This window comes from Scyliorhinus torazame, chromosome 21, assembly GCF_047496885.1.
Source record: "Scyliorhinus torazame isolate Kashiwa2021f chromosome 21, sScyTor2.1, whole genome shotgun sequence".
NCBI classification, from domain to species: domain Eukaryota; kingdom Metazoa; phylum Chordata; class Chondrichthyes; order Carcharhiniformes; family Scyliorhinidae; genus Scyliorhinus; species Scyliorhinus torazame.
In genome coordinates, this window is record NC_092727.1 from 134,240,576 (window position 1) to 134,252,951 (window position 12,376).

The 12,376-nt window shown below is 45.5% G+C and overlaps 1 protein-coding gene across 4 annotated transcripts in view; it reads right to left on the reverse strand.

Moving 5' to 3' along the window:
- Positions 1-3,413: 3,413 nt before the first annotated feature.
- Positions 3,414-12,376, reverse strand: part of tubg1 (tubulin, gamma 1) — a 72,506-nt gene continuing 63,543 nt past the window's right edge. For all 4 annotated transcript variants that reach the window (XM_072487712.1, XM_072487713.1, XM_072487714.1 and 1 more), the window contains 3 exons: positions 11,396-11,548; positions 10,173-10,334; positions 3,414-4,923 (listed from right to left, as the gene is read on the reverse strand). In XM_072487712.1, coding sequence (XP_072343813.1) covers positions 4,726-4,923; positions 10,173-10,334; positions 11,396-11,548 — 513 coding nt within the window. In that variant the 3' untranslated portion in view covers positions 3,414-4,725. The remainder of the gene's footprint in view (positions 4,924-10,172; positions 10,335-11,395; positions 11,549-12,376) is intronic.

Below are 12,376 nucleotides of genomic sequence, written 5' to 3' on the forward strand. Positions count from 1 at the left end.
CCACCAATGGGTCCGCCTTGTGGAGTCGGACATGCCTACGGAGCAGGACCGGTCCTGGAGCTGCGAGCCAGTCAGGAGCGACACCCCGGAAGTGGACTTCCTGGGGAAGGTTAAGAGACGTTCATGGGGTGTGTTATTCGTAGCGGTGCACAGTAGTGACCAGATGGAGTGTAGTGCATCAGGGAGGACTTCCTGCCAGCAAGAGGCTGGGAGGTTCCTGGACCGTAGGGCCAGCTGGGCTGCCCTCCAAACCGTCCCGTTCTCCCTCTCTACCTGCCCGTTTCCCCAGGGGTTGTAGCTGGTCGGTCTGCTGGAGGCGATACCCCTGCTGAGCAGGAACTGGCGCAGCTCATCGCTCATGAATAAGGATCCCCTGTCACTGTGGATGGAGGCGGGGAAACCGAACAGAGCGAAGATTGTGTTGAGGGTCTTGATGATGGTGGCAGACGACGGGGCAAGAAATTGCTCAGCTAATGAAAATTTACAGCACCTATCGGGTCAGACCACGGACCTGAACTGGTGGTCATCGACGTAGACCCATCGCAATAGGTAGGCGGCCAATTGTCACCACCATATCCAGCACGCAGGGACATTTAACTGTGAAGTATCTGATACAGCAGAGCACAGAGAGGAGTAACTGCTGAAAGATTCACGTGTTACTATATCATTAGACCGTGGCACACCACATATAGGTAGTGAGTCTCAACTTAATCTTAGTCTCTTATTCTTTCCATTAACCTCTGTCCGAGTTCCTGCAACAGGAACAGGTGCCTTTTACTGAACACTAATTGGTACAGCTTCACCGAACATTCTATGAATCACAAGCAAAAAGATTTCTCCAAGTCAGAAAATTGCTGAGGCATAAAAATCAAAAGTTCCGACTGCAGTCTTGTTCTGAAAGCAGAACGAGGATGAATGAATCCAAGTTTCCTCTCGGGTGAAGGCACGGATGTCTGGGACTGCAGAACAAATTAAACTTTGATGCCATTTTGTATAAATCATTACAAAGGTATTGCAGTGAGGTTGTTGTCCTCATGTATATCAACAAAAGCTGGAAATGCTGCAAGGACTCCAGTTCCAAATCCTAGTTTGATGATTAATGGAGATTACAACTTAATTTCTTTGGTACTGATCATGTACAAGATGATGAATAGCAAGAGGAAACTCAGCAAGGATTAGAATACTTAAAATTCAAATAGTGCTTCTGATTCAACAGATTCAAGGTTAATGTGAAAATGTCAGTATCTAGTGACATTAGTGTCTGGCTAGAAATTATAAAACATTGAAAATTAATTGTCCTTTTTGCTTTAAAAACACTACTGTTCCCAATGCAAGTATTATAACTACATGCAATTACTGCTTTTCTTTTTTAAATATTGGAACCTGGTTATGATAAAGATTTGGGACTGTTGAAGACAGGATATGGGCTAACCAGTCTGGAACCATGTAGTTATTGTGCAGTTGTATTGTTTGATGTACGCAGAGTTTGAAATAAGTCTACTGGAAACAGCATGTACCAAATCGTCTGGAACCAGGAGGTAAATTCCTTCTAAATAAAAGCAAATTACTGCGGTTGCTGTAAACTGAAACGAAAGAGAAAATGCTGGAAAATCTCAGCAAGTCTGGCAGCATCTGTAGGGAGAGAAAAGAGCCAACATTTCGAGTCCGATGACTCTTTGTCAAAGCTGGTAAATCACTTCTGTAAGCTAGAAGCTTCTTTAAAACAGCAGCATTTATAATTATTAAACACATTGTTTAAAGCTGCTGGCAGCTTTGGTTTTACTGAGTCACTACCCCTCTGTACTGTGTCTTAAACTCACTATGCAATGGAAAAGTATGTTGTACATTTACATTATATTGTACAGATGAATTTGTGCAATATGTAAAAAAGACAATTAAAAATTATTTTAGTTTACTTATAAAGAAATTGAGTTGCATTAAAGTTACTGGTTTACTTAAAATAAATATATTCAAGGCCTACTCGGCACACCCGCTAGATTGTAAGCACTGCATTGATGGAGCCGCTGTCCTTTAAATGAAACAAGATCTTGTTCCAGTCTGATGGCACTAATTAATAAGCAGCACATTCCCTGCATCCTGCTCTTTATCTCATTGCTATTTATGGATATCACTGATAGTGATTGTTGGATCAATTTCCTTCATGTGAATGTGGACCATTACTATCTCAGAATCTTCAGTCTGCTCCAACAGTTATTATGTGGTATGTAACCTGAAGATAGGGTTGTAATCTTTTGTTTTTACTATAAATTTAGAGTACCCAATTTTTATTTTTTTTCTAATTAAGGGGCAATTTAGTGTGGCCAATCCACCGAGCCTGCACATCTTAGGGTTGTGGGGGTGAAACTCACGCAGACACGGGAAGAATGTGCAAACTCCACACGGACAGTGACCCAGGGTAGGGATTCAAACCTGGGACTTCGGGCGCCGCAGGCACAGTGCTAACCACTGTGCCACAGCCGCCCTGATGGGGTTGTAATCTGTCATTAATGAGCATAATCGTTCCATGTCCCAAACAAAAATATTGAATTCTGGAATTAACTGACATTGTGTAGAAAGAGCAGGTGGAATGTCAGAGTAAGGATCAGCAGTCAATTAAAGCTGAAAGTGATTGTATCAAACATGGACACAAGGACATTTAGGGATGGGCTATTAAAACATCTATGTAATTTAAATTCTAGGGACAAAGCAATCATGAATTCTTTGTAATTTTAACTGTCCATTACCCAGTTCTGACAACCGATTGCCATTAAATGTTATAACAAAAATACAGTGGTCAGCATTGCTACCTCACGGCGCCGAGGTCCCAGGTTCGAACCTGGCTCTGGGTCATTGTCTGTGTGGAGTTTGCACATTCGCCCCCAGAACCCAAAGATGTGCAGGATAGGTGAATTGGCAACTCTAAATTACTCAATTGGAAAAAATGAATTGGGTACCCTAAATTAAAAAAAAGTTATAACAAAAATGAAACAATATTCTCAATAATCAGGACAGCAGAATGATAAATCACACGGTAGCACAGTTGCTTCACAGTTCCAGGTTCGATTCCCCGTTGAGTCACTGTCTGTGTGGAGTCTGCACGTTCTTCCCGTGTGTGCGTGGGTTTCCTCCGGGTGCTCTGGTTTCCTCCCACAGTCCAAAGACGTGCAGTTAGGTGGATTGGCCATGATAATTGGCCTTAGTGGCCAAAACGGTTAGGTGGGATTACTGGGTTACAAGGATGATGGGGACAGGTGGAAGCGTGTGGCTTAGGTAGGGTGCTCTTTCCAAGGGTCAGTGCAGACTCGATGGGCCAAATGGTCTCCTTCTGCACTGTAGATTCTATGAAATGCAGCAGAATGACATTTTGGCTGAGAGGGGTAAACTTTTCAGATGCAAATGAGAGATGCAAAAGCTTACTGTTCAATAGAAAAAGTTTATTAGGATGTGTGACATTGAGTAGCTCACATTACACTGTCTTGTGTAAACTCCTCCATTACACCATCTTGTGTAAACTCCTCCTCCATTACACCATCTTGTGTAAACTCGTCCTCCAAAGATATTCCCACACCCAATACACTCAGTCCAAGTACAACTGAAGCAGAGCTCTAATCATATTGAAGAGTGTCTCTGTTGAAGAAATCACTGATGCAGGTGACATTTTGTGACTATCTGAAAACTGAGCAATGTATAACACAAAACACATGCCAATAAAACCCAAACAGCGAGTTTAAAATCTAGGTCCCGGGAGCCTTTTGCTCAACTGATGGGCAGCTGCTCCAACAAATGAACAGCAAGTGAAGCAACAACCCTGATGTTTTCACAGTAGCTTCATTGCAGTGTTCAGAAAGCCGACTTGTGACAGTAACGATTAAAACCCAGGGTTTTAAACATTGGGGCTGGGAGCTGATTGTATCTCTCTATTCAGAGGAAGCAAAGCATCCACGTCACCTTGCCTTGGGTCACTCTCCAGCTGTTCCAGAGGGAGACAAGACCAGTTTCCGAATGCCTCTGACAAACTGAATATTCCAATTTCAACTTTAAATAAGCAAGACAAAATGTTCAGTAGTATTAATTGTGCATCTAACATAAATCAGCATGGGATGAGAAATAGACAGCTGAATTACAATCCCACTAAAATTTAGAAAACAATTTGAAACTTCTATAAGATCTGTTTTTAATACAAGAGCCCCTGGAGAAAAAAGGATTTTTATTCTTCACTGAACTCTGCAGATTCTTTCGGGGTTATTTGACCACCGCTTCCATGCACTGCCACACAATTTTCATAACCCGTGTACTTTAGATCTGATGCGGATCAGCACACTTAAAGCTGACTCCATGCTAATACAATGTGTTGCTCACACTGGTAGTGCAATCAAAATGAGAGAGATGCAGCAGACTAGATTCACTGAAGTTGAGGTGTGTAAAAATAGCTATCTGAACAATACCATAATTACCACAATTCACTCAACTTTTATCAGTGAGTCCAGCAATGGAGTGGGATAGCCGCAGAGTTACAGACAAGTCCTGACTGGTCTCATCCAGGGCGTCCTTTACATTTACCGGGTCTTGTGACATTCAATTATTTTTTCACACAAAGGAAATTTGAACAAGGATCAGACAAACAGAAATGTTAAGATACGTACAAAGATTATTTATCAATTCAGAATACCATATACACTGGAATCTTGTCATTGCAGGAACGGTTGATTGCAGTAACATTACACTTCACTGGTCCTGGGTGCCCCAGGAGATGTAATCAGGACGGGTAGCTGCGTGATACTCATTTATCAACTGCTGCACAATCTCCCGAGAAGTGTCCAATTCATCAAAGTTCTCCTTAAACATATCCTCCTTGCGAAACTGTTCCAAGAAAGCTTCTCTTTTTCTAAGCTTGTCATACTGTCTGCTGGTTCTCTCAAACAGCTGCAGAGTGAGGTGATGAAGAGTTAGGAAATTTGATGATAGACAATTCAGCACACCTTGCATTAAGGGGCAACAATTTAACAAAACAAAAGCTTATGGTTGAACTTGCTAATGTTGAAAATCCTTATTCAATTTCCTCTGCAGTTTAGATTAATGTGCTGTGAAGCTGAATAATGTCGCAATGTTCTTATAAATTCAACCAAGAACTTTGGCAATTCAATTCTGCTGACAAAAACTCTCTGGCTGAAAGCAACTTCCCTTTCATGAAGAACTTTCTAAAGCAGACACTTGCAGATCAGGCAGGAACAATATAATATTTTGTTCTTTTATTTTTATTCTTTCACAGTATGTGAGCATTACTGGCTAGTCCAGCAATTATTGCCCATGATAAGGTGATGAGTTCTCAGAATGTGACCCAGCAACAGTGAACGAACGGTGATATAGTTCCTGGTTAGGATGTTGTGGTTAGGAGGAGAATTTGCACTTGGGGTTCACATGCCTCTCCTGCCTTGTCCTTGGTTTGGAAGGTGCTTGCGAAGAAGCCTTGTAGACTGCACACAATGCTGCTACTGTGCGTTGCTGTGAAGGGACTGGATGTTTAACATGATGAGTGGGATGCCAATTAAGTGGCTGCTTTGTCCTGGATGGTGCTGAGCTTCTTGTTAGAGCTGCACTCACCCAGGTGAGGGGAGAGAATTCTATCACACTCCTGACTTGTACCTTGTAAATGTTGGGAGGTAGGCAGTGAGTTCTTGCTATAGAGTTACCACCCCTGTTCTGGTAGCAACAGTATTTATATGGCTGGTACAGTTAGGCTTTTGGTCAATGCTAACCCCCAAGATGTTGATAATGGGGAATTCAATGATGGTAATGGCAATGAATGTCAAGGGATGACTGTTGGATTCAATCCTGTTGTAAGCTGGTCATTTCCTGGCACTCTTGTGGTGCAAATGTAACTTGTCACTTATCAGCCCAAATCTGATGTCCAGGTTGCTGCAGGTGGAACCGCTTCAGTATCTCAGGAGGCACAAATGGTGCTGAGCATTGTGCAAACATTAGCCAACATGCCTTGACATCAAGGGCAGTCGCTCTGACCCCTTGTACGTTCAGCTCTTTTGTCCAATTTTGAACCAAGCTGCAATGAGGCCAAGGGCCGAGCGGCCTCGACAGACCCAAACCGAGTGTCAGTGAGGTTGTTGGTGGTAATTGCTTGGGTTGGATTTGTCCTGCTTTGTGTACAGAACATACGTAGACAATATTCCAAGTTGTCGGGTAGATTTCATGATGGCGGCATACAGCACAACACAATGGAGGATATGCTCAATGTGGAGATGGGAACAGATACAATACATGATAGGTAAATTGGTGAGGACCGAGGTGAAGTATGTTTTTCCTCCTCGTTGGTTTCACCACCACCCACCCGCAGACCCAGTTTAGCAGCTATGTCCTTTAAGGCTCAGTCTGTAGTGGTGCTACTGAACCACTCTTGGTGATGGACATTGAAGTTCCCACCAGAATACATTCTGCACCCTTGCCACCCTCATGCTTCCTCCAAGTGGTATTCAACATGGAGTACTGATTTTTAAAATTCATTTATAGGATGTGAGCATCATTGGCTCGGCCAATTATCAATGCCCATCTCTAGTTGCCCTTCAGAAGGTGCTAAGCTGCCTTCTTGAACCGCTGCAGTCCCGGAGGCTCAGGTACTCCCACAGTGCTTTTAGAGAAGGCGTTCCAGAGTTTTGACCCAGTGAAGGTATGGCAATATAGAACTTCCAGATGGTGGTGTTCCCAGGTATCTGCTGCTCTTGTCCTTCTAGATGGTAGTGGTCGTGGGTTTGGAAGGTGCTGTCTGAGGAACCTTGGTGAGTTCCTACAGTGCATCTTGTAAATGTACACACAGCTGCCACTGTTCATCAGTGGTGGAGGGTTTGAATGTGGAACGGGGGAGCAATCAAGTGGGGCTGCTTTGTCCTGGAAGGCGTCAAGCTTTTTAAGTGTTGCTGGAGCTGCAGATATCCAAGCAAGTGGAGAGTGTTTCATCACACTCCTGACTTGTGCCTAGTACATGGTGGACAGGCTTTGGGGAATTAGGAGGGGAGTTACATGCCGCAGGATTCCTAGCCTTTGACCTGTTCTGGTAGCCACAGTATTAATGTGGCTGGGTCCAATTGAGTTTCTGATCAATGGTAACCTCCAGGATGTTGATTGTGGGGGATTCAGCGGTGGTAATGCCATTGAATGCCAAGGGGTGGTGGTTAGATCCTCTTCTGTTGGAGATGGTCATTGGCTGGCACTTGCGTTACTTGTCACGCATCAGCCCAAGCCGGAGTATTAACCAGGTCTTGCTGCATTTGGACAAGGACTGCTTCAGTGTCTGAGAAGTCGCGAATGGTGCTGAATATTGTGCTGTGGGTATTTCCCGCACAGGGTGTGGTTAGTGCTGTGGGTATTGAAGGTGGGATTGCATTAAATTATGCTGTCATCGGTGAACATCCCCAACTTCTGACCTTATGATGGAAGGAAGGTCACAGATGAAGTAGCTGAAGATGGTTTGGCCTAGGACATTACCCTGAGGTAGTGATTCGGAGATGATTCACCTCTGACCACCACCACCACCACCATCTTCCTTTGTGTCAGGTATGAATCCAAACAGCAGAGTTTCCCCCCGATTCCCATGGACTCCAGCTTCGCAAGGGCTCCTTGATGTCAAAGGGGCATCACCCTCACACCTCATCTTTGGTTCGTTTGCCAATATTTGAACCAAGACTGTAATGAAGTCAACAGCTGAGTGACCCTGGCGAAAGCCAAACTGAGCATAGAATCATAGAATTTACAGTGCAGAAGGAGGCCATTTGGCCTATCGAGTCTGCACCGGCCCTTACAAATAACACCCCACTCAAGCCCATGTCTCTACCCTATCCCTGTAACCCAGTAACCCTCCACTTAATCTTTTGGACACTAAGGGCAATTTAGCATGGCCAATCCACCTAACCTGCACATCTTTGGACTGTGGGAGGAAACCGGAGCACCCGGAGGAAACCCACGCACACACGGGGAGAACGTGCAGACTCCGCACAGACAGTGACCCAAGCCGGAATCGAACCTGGGACCCTGGAGCTGTGAAGCAACTGTGCTAACCACTGTGCTACCACAATGCATGCATGAGTATGTAATTGCCAAGTGCTATTTAATAGCACTATTGATGATCCTTTCCATCACTTTACTGATGATGGAGAATGAACTGATGGGGCTGTAATTGGCCGGGTTAGATTTGTCCTGTTTCTTGTGTATAGGACAGGCCTGGGCAATTTTCCATGTTGCCGGGTAGATGCCAGTGTTGTAGCTGCACTGGAACAGCTTGGCTAGGGGTGCAGCACTTTCTGGAGCACAATTCTTCAGTACTATTGCTGGGATACTGTCAGGTCATGTAGCCTTTTCAATAGCCAGTGCCTTCAGCCTACCTCATTTAGCACAGTGGTAGTGCCATACAACACGATGGAGGGTATCCTCAATATGAAGACGGGACTTTGTCTCCACAAGGACTGTTCTGTGGTTACTTCTACCGATAATGTCATGGACAGATGGATCTGTGGCAGGCAAGATGGTGAGGATGAGGTCAAGTATGCTTTTTCCACAGAAAATAAAATCCTAGGGAGGGCTAGCCCTCCCAAACCTATAATTCTACCACTGGGCAGCGACAGCAGAAAGAGTGATGGGATGGATAAAGGAGCCAGAGGCCGAGTGGGTGCGTGCGGAGGGGGGCTTCTGCAAGGCGACCTCTCTCCGGGCCCTCGACAGAGCAGCACTCCCATCCCCACCCAAGAAACATGCCAGCAGCCCAGTGGTGATAACCACCCTCCAGACGTGGAACCAACTATAGCAGCAATTCGGACTGACCGAAATGTCCGACAAAGCCCCCATCTGCAATAACCACAGATTCACACCAGCATTCACTGACATTACCTTCAAAAGGTGGAGACAAGACGGGGAGACACTGACAGGAGGGTCACAACACTGGAAGAACTGACGCAGAGATTCCAACTAGCTAAAGGCAACAAACTCGGATACCTGCAGCTTAAAAACTTCCTACGGAAGGAGACAAGGACATACCCACGATCACCACGACAGACACTATTAGAAGAGCTACTGGACGCAGACATCCTAGGCAGAGGGAACTGTAGTGACATGTACGAACGACTGATAGAGAGGGCCGACACTGAACTGGACACGACAAAGAGGAAATGGGAAGAAGTCTTGGGGTTCAAAATAGGGTGGGGATTCTGGAGCGAAGCACTGCACAGGGTCAACTCTACCTCCACATGCGCAAGGCTCAACCTAACGCAGCTAAAAGTGGTACACAGCCACTTGACCAGAACCCAAATGAGCAGGTTGAAAAACTAAAAATGGGAAGCAACAGTGAAAAAGTGGGGGGGAAGGGCATTAAGGAGAGAGGAGCTGGGGGAGGGGTAGGGAGGATTGTACACTGAGCCAGACGGTGACAGACTGTAAATAGAGAAACCCAAGAAGAAACCTTTGTGACTGTACAATAAATGAAAACAAACGGCAATGTATATAATTTTGAAAATGCCAATAAAAAGATAAATTAAAAAAAAAAGATATGTTTTTTCCTCTTGTTGGTTCCCTCACCGCCTGCTGCAGTCCCAGTCTAGCAGCTTTGTCCTTTAGGACCCGGCCAGCTCGGTCTGTGCTGGTACTACCGAGCCACACTTGGTGATGAACTTTGAAGTCACCTAGCCAGAGTACATATTTGACCTTGTTTTCTTTGTAGCGGCTGAATACATCCGAGTGGCTTGCTGTGTCATTTCAGAGGGCAGTACAGAATCAACCAGGTTGCTGGGGTGTGGAATCACACGTTGCCAAACTAGGTCAAGACAGTGAACCAGGTGGGATTTTACAACAATGGTTTCATGGTCACTATTCCGGTGACCAATCTTTATTCATTGAATTTTCATTTCAGCAGCTGTCCCTTGAGTATTAACCTGGGCTTTCAAGATTATCACAACGGCATCACCTTCCACTATGCATAGTGCATGTTTGTAAATTACACTATATTCTAGGTCATTTAGCTTGGTCGATTATCTGCACATTCACAGCACAAGTCAACCAGAAAAACAAATGCAAAAATGCACCAGTCAACAGGAATAAAGCTCACTTATTGCCCCTATGTTCACTTGCCTTAAAATATGACAGCTTGTAAAACTAGTTAATGCAGAACCGATACTCACGGAGGAAATGCTGGTGTGATTGGCCATCATGAGTCCGCTGACACGATGCGCTGAAGGCAGGTAAGGGGATTTCCGTGACAGCGCCACCTGTATACTGGCTGGTCCCCATGGAATGAAGTTGGCCAGCTTCCGCTCCCTTATTCTTTGTAGACTCTTGTGCACCTATTTAAAGAACAAAACAGAGACAGGAAACTTTGATGTCAAACTTTGCCGCTCCACTAGGCCAGCACACTCCTCGGTATTGCCCCATCACCAGGACAGCACACTCCTCGGTATTGCCGCTCCACCAGGCCAACACACTCCTCGGTATTGCCGCTCCACCAGGCCAGCACACTCCTCGGTATTGCCCCATCACCAGGACAGCACACTCCTCGGTATTGCCGCTCCACCAGGCCAACACACTCCTCGGTATTGCCGCTCCACTAGGCCAGCACACTCCTCGGTATTGCCCCATCACCAGGCCAGCACACTCCTCGGTATTGCCCCATCACCAGGCCAGCACACTCCTCGGTATTGCCCCATCACCAGGCCAGCACACTCCTCGGTATTGCCCCATCACCAGGCCAGCACACTCCTCGGTATTGCCCCTCTGACACCCCCACTGTGACATTAATTTGTCAGACTCAAGTATGTGCTCAGGCCCTGGAGCAGAGTCCCAAACTTCCTGATATTTTTTAATCATTTAAGGGCTATGGCCACCACTGGCTATGTCAGCATTTATTGGCCATCTGCAAGTGCCCTGGAGAAGGTGCTGTTGAGCTGCCCTCTTGAATCGCTGCAGCTCATGTGTAGTTTCATCCACTGTGCTGTTCGGGAGGGAGTTTCAGGATTTTGACCCAGTGACAGTGAAGGAACAGCTGATATATTTCCAAGTCAGTGTGGTGAGTGACTTGGAGGGGAACAATTCACACCTCTTTAACCTGGGGTTTCCCCTCTCGCTGGCTCTATAAAGACTTAATTACCTGCAAATGCTCGCATTCAAAGTATCGTCTTGCATCTTTGACTTTGTCTATATAAATGTTTGTGGAACGTACCTCTTCACTCACCCGAGGAAGGAGCAGCGCTCTGAAAGCTAGCGATTTGAAACAAACCTGTTGGACTTTAACCTGGTGTTGTAAGACTTCTTACTGTGAAGGACGTTGGGATTCCTTCAGGGTGTGGTATGGTGCTACATGTGCACTTTTTTTCGTTAATCTTTTCACAAAGAATGCTCAAGGTCCTACCTGAGTGGGGTCGACCTCCCCCTGGATAATATTGAGAATTGCGATGTAACAATGAGTAGTTTGTCTGTCTCTACCCGTGGACACCATCACATTTTTTGGTTGCAACAATCTTCGCATGACGTCCAGAACTGTTGTTTTGCGCACACTTGGGATCTAAGAAAGAATACAGAAGGTCTTAGAAATGGAGCTGCCACTTTCTATCTCTCACAGAATCACTTCAAATGGGAGAATTTCTTTACCATCATCCCACTGAGAAATAAGAATCAAGAGACCCATAACAGTGCCGAAGGAGAGTCATATTGGACTCGAAATGTTACATTTATTTCTCTCCACAGTTGTTACCAAACCGGCTGCGTTTTCCAGCACCTGTCTTTAGTCCCATTAAGGTCTGAATTTGGGAACATATCTTAATTTTCACCAGTCCACAAAATAGTCTGATCTTTGGAGCTTCCATAAGTTAAAATGTTAACTTATTTTCTCTAACAACATCTTGGGGTTTACGATTGACCAGAAACTAAGCTGGAACAGCCAAATAAACACTGTGGCCAGTAAGAGGCTAGGAATTCTGTAGCCTGATGCCCCAAAGCTTGTCCACCATCTACAGGCAGCACGGTAGCCTTGTGGATAGCACAATTGCTTCACAGCTCCAGGGTCCCAGGTTCGATTCCGGCTCGGGTCACTGTCTGTGCGGAGTCTGCACATCCTCCCCGTGTCTGCGTGGGTTTCCTCCGGGTGCTCCGGTTTCCTCCCACAGTCCAAAGATGTGCAGGTTAGGTGGATTGGCCATGATAAATTGCCCTTCGTGTCCAAAATTGCCCTTAGTGTTGGGTGGGGTTACTGTGTTATGGGGATAGGGTGGGGGTGTTGACCTTGGGTAGGGTGCTCTTTCCAAGAGCCGGTGCAGACTCGATGGGCCGAATGGCCTCCTTCTGCACTGTAAATTGAATGAATGAATGAAAAATGAATGAAAATCGCTTATTG